The 17,904-nt window shown below is 44.3% G+C and overlaps 1 protein-coding gene across 3 annotated transcripts in view; it reads left to right on the top strand.

The window, feature by feature from the left end:
* The first annotated feature begins 344 nt into the window (after nucleotides 1-344).
* The window catches only part of arhgap10 (Rho GTPase activating protein 10), a 247,780-nt gene continuing 230,220 nt past the window's right edge, over nucleotides 345-17,904 (top strand). Inside the window, exon 1 of one of the 3 annotated variants that reach the window (XM_086011545.1) lies at nucleotides 345-752. In XM_086011545.1, the coding sequence (XP_085867671.1) occupies nucleotides 599-752 (154 nt within the window). In that variant the 5' untranslated portion in view covers nucleotides 345-598. The remainder of the gene's footprint in view (nucleotides 753-17,904) is intronic. The other 2 variants (XM_086011527.1, XM_086011535.1) reach the window with 2 other exon arrangements.

Here is a 17,904-nt window from a genome sequence, read left to right on the forward strand (position 1 = left end):
TTCCCACGTCTATTTAGCAGAGCAGAAGCATATTGTTCAATTTTCATCTTAGGAGGTTTTACTATGTCAAGGGGGCTAGAATAAAGAAAGTTATACTGCGAATATGTTGGTTTTGGTGTGGCCACAGAGGCAAATATTTGCATTATCTGTGATTTTGAAGTGGGCTGTACGTCGTTCCGTTTTGCTTTCTGCCGCTGACCGAAAAAAAATCGCACGAAACATAACAAAAAGCGTCACTTTTCCTTCTCAGGATGGGGAGGGTCCTTAGGAGACTCTTCCCCCAGAGCCTGAAGGTTCCGCCCGCCGTGTGAGGGGGTGTGTGTTCCCTCCCCCGCACTGTCCCGAGCCGCTCCAATCTCCTAATTGGCGAATCGCAACACTCGCTTCGATACTTGTCGCCAAGTTCTGGAGCCCGTTTAGTGCAGTCTCTGATCCCCTTCTTGTTCTCAGTCACACCGCTCCCAGAGGGTGAGTGTGTTCTTGAAGCAATTCCTTGGCACCAGTTTGTGCGAGGCTCAGCATTTGCCTGCTGTGGCGAGTTTGTTCCCTTCTTGCATCCCGGCCACTGCAGTCTGCAAGGATTTAAAGGCGGGAAATAATGGGACTGCAGCCGTTGGAGTTCAGTGACTGTTATTTGGAGAGCCCTCACTTTCGGGAAAGGTTGAAAACCCACGAAGCCGAATTGGAAAAGACCAACAAGTTCATTAAAGAGTTGCTGAAGGACGGGAAAGCGCTCATTGCAGCCACCAAAAGTAAGTGAAGCGCTGCTGCGCGGGCGGGTCTGTGAACGAAACAGTCCGACTGACCTCAAAGTGTATCCGACTGCGGACAGGAGGCCGAGGGTCGCGACAGATTCCGCGCAATTTGGTGGCGTGAATTCACGAAGATTTTCACTGTTGAATGAAGATTTCCCCCCAGTAACTTATTGAACTCCTGTTGTTGTCATTTGATTGAGACAGCGTCGAAGGCTTCACTTTAAAGGACGTTACACATCTTGAGAAAATATTTTGAAACTGATCGCGTAGAAAGAACCTGTTGAATGTGTTTATTTTCTTGTCTATCAGCATTATTGTTGCTGCTCATTCTAACTGCAGTCTGTGTATTTCCCATCCAGTGGAAATGCTTTCAGCATGTAAGGGGTTGCAGGATGTCATGCTGAGATTTTACAGTGCTCTTGTCAGACTGTACTTTGAACACTGCAGTTTTTGGTCACGGTGGGACCAGGGAAGTATTCCAACTCTGGAGATGGTGGAGAGAAGTATTTCAAGGCTGATCTTTTGTGGTAGAGGATTGAGTTATGAGGAAAGAGTGTTGAGACTGGGTTTCTTCAATCTGTGGAGAAGGAGAGAGAGAGTTGGGATACAATGTATATTAAACATAATGGAGAAAGTAAATCTTCAAAGTGTCATTCAACCACTAAACCAGTGCATTCTGGGATTCTTCTGAAACCTCTCTGCATTGCTATGGCTCCCCACCTTCAAAAGCCTCCAGTAAACCAACTCTTTAAATGTGTCTTTGCTCTCCTGTAACTTCTTTTTCCAACTTCCTGCTTAAAGTGTCTCTCAGTCCCTGTAAAGCAGATGTTTTCTTATTTGAAAGGCTGATATAAATGCAACTAGTTATAGTTTTAATCAAACAAGGGAGTATAGGTTAAAGGCCATCTTAGCACTGATATCAGGAAGTTCTTCATACAAGGAGTGATTAATAGTTGGAGTAGACTTTTGGATAAGCTTGCGGAGGCAAAAGCCCTTGTTCAAGAGACTGTTGGATGCTGTGATGCGGGGGGGGGGGGCATATTTTTTTCTAGAGGGATGAGGTCAGATAGGTTGAATGGTCTTCCTCAACTATTTATCTTCTATTCTGAAGTAATCACCCCTCCCTCTTCTTCCAGTGGCTGTGTACTCTTTTTGGGTACGAACAAATAAACTTTAAATTAACAAAAATACATTAAATGAAACTTAATAAATTAAATTAAAGTTTGATTGGTGGTGATAATGCACTCCAGTCACTGGTGCCCACTGGTCGCGGAAGGTCTCGAGCGTGCCGGCAGACACCGCGTGCTCCATCTCCAGCGCCACCCGGGCGCGAACCTGGCCTCGGAAGAGAGGCAAGCAGTCGGGCCGAACGACCCCCTCGGCCGCCCGCTGCCTGGACCAGTTAATGGCCTTTTTGGCCAGGCCCAGGAGCAGTCCTACGAGGAGGCCAGTGGCTGTGTAAAGTGTTTTGTCCACCTTCCTCTCCTCCATTTAAGACCCTCCTTAAAACCCATCTCTCTTCCTAATAATAATAATAATAATCAACTTTATTGTCATTGATAGTGCAATACAACGAAATGTATCTCCGATGTCAATTTTTATTTGATTATGTGAAGCAACTTGGGATGTTTTTCTATGTTAAAGACACAATATAAATGCAAGTTATAGTGAGTGCCACCTAACATCAATGTACACTAGAGTCTACAATAGGAGGGCCCAATAATGTTTGACTGAGAAATGGACTTGTAAATGCTTTGTCAGCAGTTCACTTTTCCCCTGCCACCTTTTTTCAGGGGGTGGGGCATGGGGGGAAGAAACAGATTTATTAATTTCCACCAATTTTTAACTTCTGAAAAGTTTTGTATTTTACTGATCAAAGCATAAAAGCATTGATAGAAATAGCTATTCTTAATCAATGACCAAATTTTGTGGGTTAGGAAATAAGTATTCAGCTTGAATATTACTTGGAATGAAAAACCCACCAGAGCAATTAATTTCAGATCTGCACCATTGTAGTGTTTAATGATATGAACAAAGTTCCTTTTTGGTTGAAGCATTGCACTGTAAGTTTATTAGGAGATCTGAGCTGCACTTTGTCCTTCCAACACGACCCTGGCTAGACATTAAACTAAATGTTAAAAGGATGTTTTGCTTGGGGGCTGATGTATATTCCTTTGCATTTAAAAAAGGAAATTCTGTTGTGTGCATGGACAACAGTCCAGATTTTTCTGCTTTTGTGGGGTGAGGGTGCAGTGGCCCAGCACAAAGGTGCTCCCCTGCTCCTGGCCAGTCCTCTGGCTTAGGGGTTGTTGGCACATTTTTTGCAGGTTCGTTGGTCGCTTACAGTGAGTTTTTCCAGAGTGAGGAAGGCATTTTGCTGGAGGAGGTCTCGAGAATCTGCCACAGTTTAGTGTGCCTGGTGGCCTGTGAACGGATGGTGAATCCCAGAATTAACAAAAATAAAATCTGAATCTGTGGCTCTGACATCTCCAATCAATCGCTCTGTGATAGCTTGTACAGGGTGCTTGGATTTCTGAAGTTCAAAGCCTCCCGTCACCACCAACAGGTGTCCCTGACCTACAGTGGTGCTCTGGTGCAAATGATGGAATACATGGGCTGGATAGAGTATTTCATTGTAATAGAAATGACAAAATATATGTTGGGTGCCATTTAGAGCTGGGTCAGGTTTGATGAGGTATTCATTAATTTATTAGGTTATAGTTTCTCAGCAGTTTTTTTTGCTCCTCTCATGAAGGTGTTGACTCTACAGGCACTAGTTGCATTCTGATACTTCATCGTTAGATTTGACCTTTAATAATTGTCATCTGATCTTTCATCTGTGTGGGGCATCAGAATTGAGCCCAGTCTTGTCATCACATGTGGACTTTCAGCAGAGCCTGCTGGATAGCATTCAGGAGCTGGATGACTGGCTGATTTTTATTCTTTCTTAGCCCAGTCGTGCTAATTGAAATGTCCCAACAATTGCTCAGGCTCTTTGCAGTGCCCTCATTGCTGCTCTAACTAGGCTAGCTAACTCAGCATAATTTGGGCATTGTATCTGGGAAGTTGTGTGGCTCAGCTGCTTGGGTGGATAAACTTGATGAGTCATTCGTGGAAGGATCATTTGCTATTCTGACCAAGAACATGGATAGCAATCTGATAGGTTAACTGGGGACAACTTGTATGAGAAGCTAATGCACAATAGGTTTTCACTGAACTATCAAATAATTGGTGATGTGTGGAACAAATAGCGAAGGGAGAACTTGTATTGATGTAGCTTTTCTCAAAATAAGTGACACAGTGATCATAAATAATCATAATTTGTTTCAAGTTCGTCTTCTACCAGATGCATGGCCTAAGATGTAATGGATTATTCTAAAGTTGGCTATTTTATAACCTGGAAATAACGATGTTGCCAGTAATCGTGACTTGTCAGTATATTATAATTATTACATTTAGTGCTCTATCGTACCATAATTGTAGTTAGGACTAATGAGCTAGTGGAATATACTACTTATCATTTCCAGAAGCATGGTTTTTCTCAATGTTATTCGTGTGAACTATTTGCCATTTCATATTTTCTCTAAAGTAACTTTATACTTCATGCAGCTTACCTTTAATAGGTTAGCTGTGCAAATCATCACTATGACACTTGAGAATTTTTTTAAAACATTTTTTTAAGCAAGAAAACTAGTAATATTTAACATAGCTCTTGTTCTTAGTCATAGTATAAGTGTTTACAATTTTACTTTTGAGTAAAGTGGAGATATATTTTATCTTGTCTTTTAAAATATTACAACCAGTTACATTTTATATAATATAGACTTAATTTCTTATCATTTGGTTATGTAGAATTGTACAAGTGTATTTTAGAAAATACCTCAAGTCTCCAGCTATTTTTTTTTACAATAGGGTGTGTTCGGCTGCTGGCGCGTTTGGAAGCAGCTGTTATAGATTAGCTTCAACATGACTCATTTGAACACCAATAGTGGGTGTGAGTGTTGCACAAAAACAGTCATTCCAAACGCCGTGTTGGCAGATCAAGTGAAACATGGGTGAGTGTAACGGTGAAACACAAGTAAATGACTCAAAGACAGGAAGTATGTGGGATTTAATGATGCACCGAATTGGTAGCTGTGGCAAATAACGCGCAGAAATTTAGAAGGCTCTTGACGACCTTGATCAGTGAGCGGAGAAATGGCAGCCACATTTTAATTTAAGGAAATGTAAGGTTATGAGATTGAGCAGTGGGAACGTTGATGTGGATTACGTGCTAAATGGGAATGTACTCAAGGTATCGGAGCAGGAGAGAGATCTTGTGAGTTTTAGTGGACAAGTCACTAAAACCATCAGCGCAATGTTCCCAGGCAGTTTCTTTTTTAAAGCAAACAGAATGTTGGGAAACATAGCAAGGGGTATAACACATAAATCCAGAGAGGTTATTTTTAAAACTGTATTTGGCCCTGGTGGGACCACATCTGGAACACTGCATGCAATTTTGGTCTCCCTATTTCAAAAAGGATATTCTGTTATTGGAAGGGGTACAGAAAAGGGGTTCATGGCTGATTCTAGAATTTAAGGGAATGACGCATGAGGAATGATTGACTACATTGGGTCTTTTGAATACTGAGAGAGGATGTGATAGAAGCGTTTAAAATTATGAAAGATTTGGACAAATTAATTCCAAGTAAGCTTTTCTTCCATGTGCAGAATTTTAGCACAAGGGGTCATACCTACACATTAAGCACAACGAAAAGAAATAGGAAATGCCCAAGTATGCAGAACAGATTACCGGCACAGGTGGTGGAACAAGAAACCGTTCGCCCATCACCCCTGTGCTCGCTGACCTACATTGGCTCCCGGTTAAGCAGCACCTCGATTTCAAAATTCTCATCCTTGTTTTCAAATCTTTCGATGGCCTCGCCCCTCCCTGTCTCTGTAATCTCCTTCAGCCCCACAAACCCCCCCACCCCCTAAGATATCTGCGCTCCTCTAATTCTGCCCTCTTGAGCATCCCTGATTATAATCACGCAACCTTTGGTAGCCGTGCCTTCTGTTGCCTAGGCCCTAATCTCTGGAATTCCCTGCTTAAACCTCTCTACCTCTCCTCCTTTAAGACGCTCCTTAAAACCTACCTCTTTGACCAAGCTTTTGGTCACCTGCCTTAATTTCTCCTTATGTGGCGTGATGTCAAATTTTTTGTCTTAAATACTCCTGTGCAGCGCCTTGGGACATTTTACTACGCCAAAGGTGCTATATCAATACAAGTTGTTGTTGAATGGGTTTTAAGAAGGAAGTGGACAGGTTTTTGCCAACAAATGGGATTCAGGTTATTAGAAAATCACCAAGGGAATACTGTAGATTGGTGGGCCATAGGTCTTCTGCTTGAAACTGTTGCTATGTTGTTACAATGTAACTTAATACAAATACCAAATATGTACAAAAAAGATGCATAGCAAATGCAAAATTAAATGCTGCTTTGAGGGCCAGAGAGTAAAATCAGAGGTCTACAGTATTCATGAAGGTGTTTGACAAGCCAGATTTTGTTTAAAATTTTGTTTACAAACACAGCAAAATGACGTTAATTTTATCTGGAGGCATCAATGCATCACTGTGCATCACTTTTCTGTGACAAAAAATGACTCACTGTGCTCTCCTCTTGACCACAACATTTTCTTTTGAAATTCTTCTCATGAATTTGGTGCCTTTCTAGGTTGCATTTGTAACATGCTGATGACTTCAGTGCAGTAACATTTCATTCGAAACTCGGCTCCTTCAGAAGGCAAAGCTAAAAATGTTGGTCTGCCCAGGGCTCAATATAGTTGTTGCTGTTGCCATTTATGCCAGAAAATGATAGTTGATGGGGAGAACTTGTAGTTCTGGGTGCAATTTTGTCATCTGTAAGAATCAATCATACTCTGCATATATCATTTTATCTTCCAGGAAATACTTAAATATCTCTTGTATCTTTCTTTCTTTATTTGTTCACTTAGTACCACTGAAAGTGCTCACATGCTCATGTTAGGCAAGGAATTCCAAGACTTTGATCCAGTGATGATGAGGGAATGCTGATGTATTTCCAAGTCAGGATGATATGTGACTTGGGAACAGCATCACTTTCAAGCTACTCTCCATGAGCTTGCTGCTCTTGTCATTCTTAGTGGTAGTAGCTGTGAGGTGCTGTCACATAAAGCTTGGTGAGTTGCTGCAGTGTATCCTGTGGATAGTAAACACTGCAGCCACAGTGCGACAGTGGTGGAGGGGGTAGATGTTGAGTTCAGTGATGGGAATGCCAATCAGGTGGACTGCTTTATCTTGGATGGTGTCAAGCTTGTTGAATATTGTTGTGGCTGCCTCCACTGAAGTGAGTGATGGGTATTCCATCACAATCCTGGCTTGAACCATGTAGATCGTGGAGAGGCTTTGAGGGGTCAAGAGGCGAGCCACTCATTGCAAAGCATTCGGCCTCTCTTTTGCTCTTGTAGCCATTTTGTTGATATGACTGGTCCAGTTAAGGTTTTGGTCACCCTCAAAATGCTGATGGTGGGGTATCGGCAGTAGTGGTGCTTTGAATGTCAGGAGCCGTGGTTAGGCTTTCTCTTGTTAGAGATGGTCATTACTTGTCTTCCGAAGTCTAGATGTCGTCCATGCCTTGACGAGGGTCAGCAAGGGCTGCTTATTTATTGGAGGAATTGTAAATGGATCTCAACACTGGAATCATCAGTATTTTACGTTCGAGAGAAGGTCATTGATGAAGCAACTGAAGATGGTTGGGCTGAGGACACTGCTCTGAAGAATTCCTGCAGCAATGCCCTGGGACTTGGATGATTTGCCTCCGATGACCTCGAGCAATATCCTGTGTGTTGGTGGCCTCCATTGACCTTAGCTTTGCTTGAGCACCTTGGGGTCATACTCAGTCGAATGCTGCCTTGCTGGCGAGGGCAGCTACTGTCCCCTCTCCTCCTGGAATTCAGGTCTTGCATCCATCTCTGGATTAAAACTGTGATGAGGTCTGAAGCTGAGTGGTTCTGGCAGAACCCAAACTGTGTATCAGTGTGCAGGTTATTGGTGAGTAGGTGTCACTTGATGGCATAAAACAATACAATAATGGAAACACTCAGCAAGTCAGGCAGCATCTGTAAAGAAAGGGAAAAAGTGATGTTTCAGCCATAACCCTTTATCAGAATGAAGTTTTTTGGTGTAAAGAACTGAACAGGAACAGTGCTTTGGCATTCCTGAGATTGGTGTAAAGGTGACTCTACCTCCAAAAATGTTGTCCTTCACCATGGGCCTCTACTTGAGGCTTTCTCAAATACTGAAATTAAGGTGCCACCAAAAGACTTCATTCTGATAAAGGGTTATGGCTGAAACGTCATTTATAAAACACTGGTTCGGCCTCAACTGGAGTATTGTGTCCAATTCTGGGCACCACACTTTAGGAAGGATGTGAAGGCCTTAGAGGGTGCAGAAAAGATTTGAGAATGGTTCTAGGGATGAGGGACTTCAGTTACATGGATAGACTGGAGAAGCTGAGGTTGCTCTCCTTAGAGCAGAGAAGGTTGAGAGGAGATTTGATAGAGGTGTTCAAAATCATGAGGGGTCTAGACAGAGCAGATAGAAAAACTGTTCCCATTGGCGGAAAGATCGAGGACCAGAGGACACAGATTTAAGGTGATTGGCAGAAGAACCAAAGATGACATGAGGAAAAACTTTTTTATGCAGCGAGCAGTTATGATCTGGAACGCACTACCTGAAAGGGTGATGGAGGCATATTCAATCGTGGCTTTCAAAGGGGAATTGGATAAGTACCTGAAGGAATAAATATTGCAGGGCTACGGAGAAATGGCAGGGGAGTGGGACTAGCTGAAGTGCTCTTGCAGAGAGCTGGCACAGGCTCGACGGGCTGAATGGCCTCCTTCTGTGCTGTAACCATTCAATAATTCTAAGAAATATGGGTGTGGGACTTGGCATTCTTCTGTAACATAATACATTGGAATTCCACACCATTTGAAAATGTCCAGTTCTGTAATGTTCTTGACATTAGGGTCAATGAGAGATTTTAATTGATCACGTTATGTATAATTTTGATTTGGCTCAGTGGGTGATCACACTTCAGTAGGACTTTTTATATACCTAACCTTGGATTTTAGATAACCGTTTGGTAGATATGATGTGGAACCACTTTTTATCTACAGAAGGGTGAAACATGATTTTGACTTGGAGAGGGGAAATAATGGGATGAGAACTGACGATAGAAACTTGTTTGAGCAACTTCTAAGAACGGTTCAATTTGGAGCTATTCTCAAAGTCACTGCTGCAGTGAACTGAATAGATTCTTTTCATATTTGACTGGGTAAAGTCAGCTGTGTGTTGTTTAGATTGTCTCATCATCTCCATCTGCCAAATCATTTTTGTTTTTTTGGCTAATTCTGTAGCACATCTTAAAACCGGGCTAATGTTCAGCTGCTTGGATGGGTGCTATAAAATCTGTACTTATCCAGTAATGGAACATAGCGCTACTTCAAAAATTTCTGAGAACTGGATACTCTTGTTTCTGGTCTTCATTATCATCCAAAGTAATGTCGATTAGCAGACTGAATTAAGATGAACTGCCCTATCCCAGAGTCACCTTCTCCAATGTTGGAGAAGTGGCTGGTACGTCAACCGTTGATTAAGCCAGGCCTTTGTGTTTATACCAGGATCACAATAGGTACTGTAATTGCACAGGGACTATCTATATTAATCCAAATAGACTGCCACAAGTAAATTTCACACATCAGTTCTTGTAGCATGGTATTCAGTAGGTTGGTTATATTGTCTAGTTCTTGTTTTAATGCAAAGTGGTTTTGCTGTAAATAGATCACAATAGTAAAGTTGGCCAAATCAAATTCTGGCAAGTGATATGAGACCATTGCCACTTATTTAGACCAGCTGCAGTACAACTGTAACTAATATTAAACAAACTTGGTTACCAAGTAGTTGATTGAATTGGCTAAGAACTTTTAAAATGTAATTTTTAACATTTTAGTGTTGGGAATCAAATGTTCATGACAGCATTGGTAGAAGTGATCCCTGAACAGTCCTTCTGGAAACCAAGTCCTGTCTTCACACAGAGCATTGTGTCGTGTGGCACTACCACTGTGCTCTGGGATAGATTAAGAACAGATATAGCAGCTCAAAACTGGACATCCATGAGGCGTTGTGGGCATTCAGCAGTGCGGAATTGTATTTCACCACAATCTGTAACCTCATGGACCAGTATATTCCTCATTCTACCATTACCATCAAGCCAGATGACCAACTCTGCTTTAATGAGGAGATGTAGCTGAAAATGATAGTCCAACCTGGTGAACACAGGATTAAATGCATGTTAAATAGCAAAAGCAGTATGCTAAAGACAGAGTTAAGCGATCCCATAACCAACCCAGTTCTGCATTTGGGGAGGGCTAACAAGGAAAGGGAATACACATTAAATGGTAGGACATTGAGTAATGTAGAGGAACAAAGGGACCTTGGAGTGCATGTCCACAGATCCCTGAAGGTAGCAGGCCAGGTAGAAGAGGTGGTTAAGAAGGCATACGGAATGCTTGCCTTTATTAGCCGTGGCATAGAATACAAGAGCAGGGGGGTTATGCTTCAACTGTATAAAACATTAGTTAGGCCACAGCTAGGATACTGCGTGCAGTTCTGGTCACCACATTACAGGAAAGATGTGATTGCACTAGAGAGGGTACAGAGGAGATTTACAAGGATGTTGCCGGGAGTAGAGAATCTTAGCTATGAGGAAAGACTGGATAGGCTGGGTCTGTTTTCCTTGGAACAGAGGAGGCTGAGGGGAGACATTATCGAGGTGTATAAAATTATGAGGGGCATAGATAAAGTGGATAGAAAGGACCTATTTCCCTTGGCAGAGGGGTTAAAAACCAAGGGGCACAGATTTAAAGTAATTGGTGGAAGGTTTAGAGGGGATTTGAGGGGAAATTTCTTCACCCAGAGGGTTGTGGGGGTCTGGAACTCACTGCCTGAAAGGGTGGTAGAGGCAGGAACCCTAACCACATTTAAAAAGTACTTGGATGTGCACTTGGGATGCTCTAACCTGCAGGGCTACGGACCTAGAGCTGGGAAGTGGGATTAGGCTGGATAGCTCTTTGTTGGCCGGCGCGGACACGATGGGCCGAAATGGCCTCCTTCCGTGCTGTAACTTTCTATGATTCTGACGAAGGGTCACAGACCTGAAACGTTAACTCTGTTTTTCTCGCTCTACGGATGCTGCCTGACCTGCTAAGTGTTTCCAGCATTTTCTGTTGTTCTTCCATAACCAACTGATCAGGTCTGCAACCCTGCCACATCCAGTCGTGAATAATAAGAACATAAGAATTTGAGCAGGAGTAGGCCATATGGCCCCTTGAGCCTGCTCCACCATTCAATAAGATCATGGCTGATCTTCGACCTCAACTTCACTTTCCCACCCGATTCCCCATATCCCTTGATTTCCCTAGAGTCCAAAAATATACCTATCTCCGCCTTGAATATGCTCAACGGCTCAGCATCCACAGCCCTTTGGGGTAGAGAATTCCAAAGATTCACAACCCTCCAAGTGAAGAAATTCCTCCTCATCTCAGTCTTAAATGGCCGACCCCTATCTTGAGTCTATACCCCCCTGCACCCCCCACCCAGTTCTAGACTCTCCAGCCAGGGGAAGCAATCTCTCAGGATCTACCTTGGTCCACTCCTCAATCACTTCCAACAGCCCATCTCCTTCACCTGGCACCTTCCCATGCAAGCGCAGGAGATGCAATACATGCCCTTTTACCTCCTCCCTTCCCACTGTCCAGGGCCCCAAACACCCCTTCCAGGTGAAACAGCGATTTACTTGTACTTCTTGCAATTTAATATACTGTATTCGCTGCTCACGATGTGGTCTCCTCTACATTGGGGAGACCAAACGCAGATTGGGCGACTGCTTTGCGGAACACCTCCGTTCAGTCCGTACGGGTGACCCTGAGCTTCTGGTCGCTTGTCACTTTAATTCACCGCTTCACTCCCACTCTGATCTCTCTGTCCTCGGGCTATTACATTGTTCCAATGAAGCTCAACGTAAGCGCGAGGAACAGCACCTCATCTTTCGATTAGGCACTTTGCAGCCTGCCGGACTCAACATTGAGTTCAACAATTTCAGATAATTATCCCTGCCCCCATTTTTCATGCAGTATGATTTTTGCCATTCCCATTTGCAACATTTTATCTTTCCTGCCTCTTACAAAAGTACAGGATCTTCTTTCTATTTCTTCCTCCCCTCCTAACCCCGCCGCCCCCCCCCCCCCCCCCTGTCTCTGCACCTGCTTAATATCTGTTACATCTCCAGCTTTTTCCAGTTCTGATGCAGGGTCCCAGACCTGAAACGTTAACTCTGTTTCTCTCTCCACGGATGCTGCCTGGCCTGCTGAGTATTTCCAGCATTTTCTGTTGTTATTTCAGATTTCCAGCATCCGCAGTATTTTGCAATTATATTCCCCTTAGAATCTTGTGTGTTTGCATGAGATCACCTCTCATTCTTCTAAACTCCAGAGAGTATAGGCTCAATCTCTCCTCATAGGACAACCCTCTCATCCCAGGAATCAATCCAGTGAACCTTTGTTGCACTGCCTCTAAGGCAAGTATATCCTTCCTCAGATAAGGAGACCAAAACTCTGCACAGTATCCAGGTGTGGTCTCAGCAAAGCCCTGTATAATTGTAGCAAGACTTCCTTACTCTTGTATTCCAACCCCCATGCCATTTGCCTTCCTAATTGCTTGCTGTACCTGCATGCTAACTCTCTGTCCCCTGTACGAGGACACCCAAATCTCTCTGAACACCAACATTTAATAGTTTCTCACCATTAAAAAAAATTCTGTTTTTCTATTCTTCCTGCCAAAGTGAATAACCTCACAGTTCCTCACATTACACTCCATCTGTCACCTTATTGCCCACTCACTTAACCAGTGTTTTCTGCCCCTTCGTCAGCCAGTGACTCAGTTGGTAGCACCCTCTCTTCGGAGTCAGAAGGTTATGGTTTCAAGTCCCAATCCAGGACTTGAGCGCAAAAATCTAGGCTGACACTCCACTGTCGGAGGTGCCGTCTTTTGGAAGAGATGTTAAACCGAGGCCCCATCTGCCCTCGGGTGGATGCAAAAGATCTCATGGCACTATTTCGAAGACGAGCAGTTAATCCCCAGTGTCCTGGCCAATATTTATCAACTAACATCACTAAAGCAGATTATCTGGTCATTAAAAGACTTGCTGTTGTGGGAGCTTGCTGTGTGCAAATTGGCAGCTGCGTTTCCTACATTACAACAGTGACTACACTTCAAAAAGTACTTCATTGGCTGCAATACGCTTTGGGATGCCCATTGGTCGTGAAAGGTGCTATATAAATGCAAGTCCTTTCCTTACTTTCTTTCCTTGTTATTTCTTATCTCCACCCATACTGATTCTACTTCCTGATCTTCCGAGCCAAGATCCTTTCTCACTACTGTCCTTATGTCATCCTTTATTATCAGAGGTAGATAAGGTGGTTAAAAAGGCATATGGGATACTTGCCTTCATTAGCCGAGGCATAGAATATAAGAGCAGGGAGGTTATGATGGAGCTGTACAAAACACACTTCCATTCTGTCTGTCTTTTCAAAACGTCAAGTACTCTGGAATATTTAGTTCCCAACCTTGGTCACCTTGCAACCATGTCTCTGTAATGGCTATTAGATCAAAGCCATTATCTCTATTTGTGCCACTAATTCGTCTATCTTGTTACAAATGCTTCATGTATTCAGATAAAGAGCCTTTAATTTTAACGTTTTACCATTATTTCTTGCTTTCACCTGATGCACTATTACCATTGAACTCTGTCCCTTCCTGTCACACTCAGCTTATCTTTACCCAAATCGCTACAATGCTTCATTGCCTTGACTTTTCTATTTAGATTTCTATATTTCTTCTTAGCTGACACTGCCCCCCCCCCACCCCGCCCTCGCTTTTTTAGTTTGAAGCCCTATTTACAGCCCTAGTTATTCAATTCGCCAGCATACTGGTCCCAGCTTGGCTTAAGTGGAGCCCATCCCAGCAGAACAGCTCCCTCTTTCCCTAGTACTGGTGCCAGTGCCCCATTAATTGAAACCCCTTCCTCCCACACCACTCATTGAGCTACGCATTTAACTCTCTGATCTACTTGTCCCTATGCCAGTTTGCGCGTGGCTCGGGTTACAATCCAGAGATGATTCGCTTTTTAGGTTCTGCATTTTAATTTGAACCCTAGCACGTCAAACTCTCTCAGCTGAAGCTCATTCCTAGTTCTACCTATGTCGCTGGTTCCTATGCAGACCCCGACAACTGGATCCTTCCACTCCAAGTTTTTCTCCAGTTGTGAGGAGATGTCCTTAAACCTGGCACCAGGCAAGCAACATAGCCTTTGGAACTCATGGTCGTGGCTGCAGAGAATGGTATCGACCCCTCCGACTATACTGTTTGCTACCACTAAAACATTCCATTTCACTCTTTTCTTCCCCGCCCACCCCCCCTCCCCACTTGAGTGGTCTCCTGTACCACGGTGCTGTGGTCAGTTTGCTCATCAACCCTATAGACCTTGCCCTCATCCACACAGGCAGCAAGAACCTCATACCTGTTGGATAAGGACAAAGGCCGAGGCTCTTCCAGCACTGCACCTGCGGTCTTCTTGCCTGCCTGAGAGGCAGTCACACCCTCCTGTCCCTGACCACTAACCAGACCTGTACCATTACCTAACCAAATGGTTCTGACTGCCACCTAGATCAAAGTATCCAGGTAACTCTTCCCCCTCCCTGATGCCCCACAATGTCTGCACCTCAGACTCCAGCTCAACAACTCTGAGCTGAAGTTCCTCGAGATGCAGACACTTAATGCAGACGTGGTCGTCTGGGGTCGCGATGCTCGCCACAAACTCCCACATGCTGCAGTTAGGGTTGCAAAGGGGTGGAAAGTTTCCGGGAAATTTCCGGAAATTTTCCACGGGAAGTTTAGCTTGGGAATTTTGGGAATTTTGCCCAAAAAAGCACATGCTAGCATAATATTGCTTTTTTTGTATTTTTTTTCCACAGGTCCTCTCTTAAAATTACTAACAGAGATGGAATCTTAATTATTAAGGAATTTCTTAATCAATATATGTTTATCTTACTTGGCTTGTTTTAATAATTACAAGTTTTGTGTGTGACTGTGAACAAATGTGTCCTGATTGGTTGGATGAGTGGATGAGCGATTAGCTCCCTCTATTTGTTGTAATTGCATATCGAATTGTGATTGGCCTGCAGGCATCTGTAAGACTGCTATAGTTTTTTTAAGATCCAGGTTAGGGGTCCTGAGGGAAGTCATTTTGTTTTCTGCTGATGTTGTGATGATGCAGTAAGTAAATCAGACTTTATACCAAATAAACCAGTTACTTGTTGAACTCTGTTGTCCTTCAATTTAAAATATACAAAATAATACACTATTGGTGATGTAGCGTCGTGTGTGTACAGGTCATGCTTCCATCACATGGAGCATCAGCAAAAATGTACTCACCCTGTTGCAATCGTGCTGATCGACCACAGTTCGACACAGAGATGAATGCCCTTTATTTCTCTGCATAGAACAATGCCACGTTTACCGTCGGATGTGTGGAAGGATTTTACCCCAGGCATTAAAGATGGAAAGACTGTGTACATGTGCAAACACTGTAGAAAGCCATATGTAAAAAATGCCACAAAGATGCAGCAGCATTTATCCAAATGCAACAACTTCACTCAAAGCTCACAGCAGTCAGCCCAGAGTTCCTCTGCTTCCATTCAAGAAGATGATGGTTCTCATTCAGCATCAGGCTCCTTATCATCAGCAACTCCTGGCCCACTTGGAAGGTTCTTTGATACAATGGATAACCATAGCCAGAAGAATGCAGATGAGTGCCTTGCTCGAGCTGTATACGCAACAGGCTCACCCCTCATGCTCACAGCCAATGTGTACTGGAAGAGATTTTTCAATGTTATTCGCCCTGCATACTGTCCTCCCACCAGACATGCTTTGTCTACTTATTTGCTGGAGGCCAAGGAAAGCTCAAAGAAACGATAGCGATGGCAGACTGTGTTGCAGTTATCTCAGATGGGTGGTCAAATGTACGAGGGGAGGGCATCATAAACTACATCGTCTCCACTCCTCTCCCAGTGTTCTTCAAGAGCACAGACACGAAGGACAACAGACACACAGGCACATACATTGCTGATGAGCTGAAAGCGGTCATCAACGATCTTGGATCACAAAAGGTCTTTGCAGTAGTTACTGACAATGCTGCGAATATGAAGGCTGCTTGGGCTCAAGTGGAGGAGGCCTACCCTCATATTACGTCTATTGGGTGCGCAGCTCATGGGCTTAACCTGCTCCTCAAGGACACCATGGGTTTGAGAACCATGGAAGCACTGTACAAGAGAGCCAAGCAAGTTGTTAAGTATGTCAGGGGAAAACAGGTAGTTGCAGCAACCTACAACTCCAAGCAAATGACAAAGAACAAGAACACCACACTGAAGCTGCCCAACAACACTAGATGGAGTGGTGTTGTCATAATGTACAACAGCCTTCTGGAGGGTAAGGAGTCGCTGCAAGAAATGGCAATATCCCAGTCTGGGGATATGGAAACCACCATCAAGAAAATACTGCTGGATGATGTGTTTTGGGAGAGAGTGGTTAACAGCCTTAAACTACTCTCACCAGTAGCATCTGCAATTGCTCAGATTGAAGGAGATGACGCTGTCTTGTCAGATGTTCTCAGGCTTTTTACTGATTTAAAAGAACAAATCAGCATTGCCCTACCCACATCCCTGCTGCTCAAAGCAGAGGAGAAGGCAATTGTTCAATTCATACAGACGCGTCAAGAATTTTGTGTCAAGCCGATTCATGCTGCAGCATACATGCTGGACCCAAAGCATGTTGGGAGACCAATACTTTCTGGAGAACAGATCAACAGCGCTTACAGTGTGATTTCTACCCTCTCACACCATCTCAATCTGGATGTGGGCAAAGTTCTGGGAAGTCTGACAAAGTTCTCTACCAAGCAAGGTCTTTGGAATGGGGATGGGATATGGGAATCATGCAAGCATATCAGTGCACATACCTGGTGGAAGGGACTTTGTGCATCTGAGGCCCTGTCACCTATTGCATCGGTGATACTCCAAATCCCACCTTCATCAGCGGCCTCTGAACGAAACTGGTCACTTTTTGGGAATACGCATACAAAGGTGCGCAACAGGCTGACTAACAAGAGAGTGGAGAAACTGGTGGCTATCCGGGCGAACCTACAACTTATTGAGCCAGATACAGAAGTGTCCACCACACAGCTAGACACTGACACAGAGGAGGAAATGGACACGTCAGAGCCAGAGTCAGAGAATCAGGAGGAGCAATGAGGAGTAGAAGACTCAGAAGACTCATGAGTAGAAGACTCAAAGGGACAAAATAAGGACAAATTACAGGCTAAATAAGCTGACGGTCTTTTTTGTGGGGGTTCAATAAAGTTCAAAATTATAACCTAAATAAAGTTTTGAAAGCCTGTTTTTATTTGCATGGAACAGTGGCCTAGAAATTCAGTTGCGTTTGCGCCCAATTAGGGGCGAAAGAGTGGGTTGCGCCGGAAGTTGCGTTGTGCCCGAAATTAGGCGGGCCCTAACATCGGCGTTAGCCGGTAGCGCTGCGCCGGCACCGATGACGTCATCGGTGCGCGCAGTGCCCCGGTACCGCCCGAAACCACGCCGATCCCCATCTTCAGTAGCGGCCGCCTCTTCCGTGGCGGGCGCTAACAACATCGGGAGACCGGGTCCTTACTGCAGCCTTAGTGGCGCAAGTTAAGGTGGAGGTGCGGGGCGGCCGCCTGCCCGCACCTCCTTCCCCGGCCTCCTCCACCACCCCCCCCCCCCAGCGGCATTGCCGGCTGGTTTCCGTGGAGCCCGGCACTTCTCCGTTGTGCCGGGCTCTTTTGCCGGCACTTGCAATCGGGGCTCCGGCCGTTGCAGGCACCTCCCCCTTAAGAGAAGGGGGAGGCCTGCAGTACAGCAGCCTGCCGCACCGCATCGGGTGGCGCAGCGGGACCGGGAGCGCTGAAATTCACTTTCAGCGCCCC

Source organism: Somniosus microcephalus, chromosome 2 (genome assembly GCF_052327205.1).
Source record: "Somniosus microcephalus isolate GS21.2 chromosome 2, FLI_Smic_1.0, whole genome shotgun sequence".
Taxonomy (NCBI): domain Eukaryota; kingdom Metazoa; phylum Chordata; class Chondrichthyes; order Squaliformes; family Somniosidae; genus Somniosus; species Somniosus microcephalus.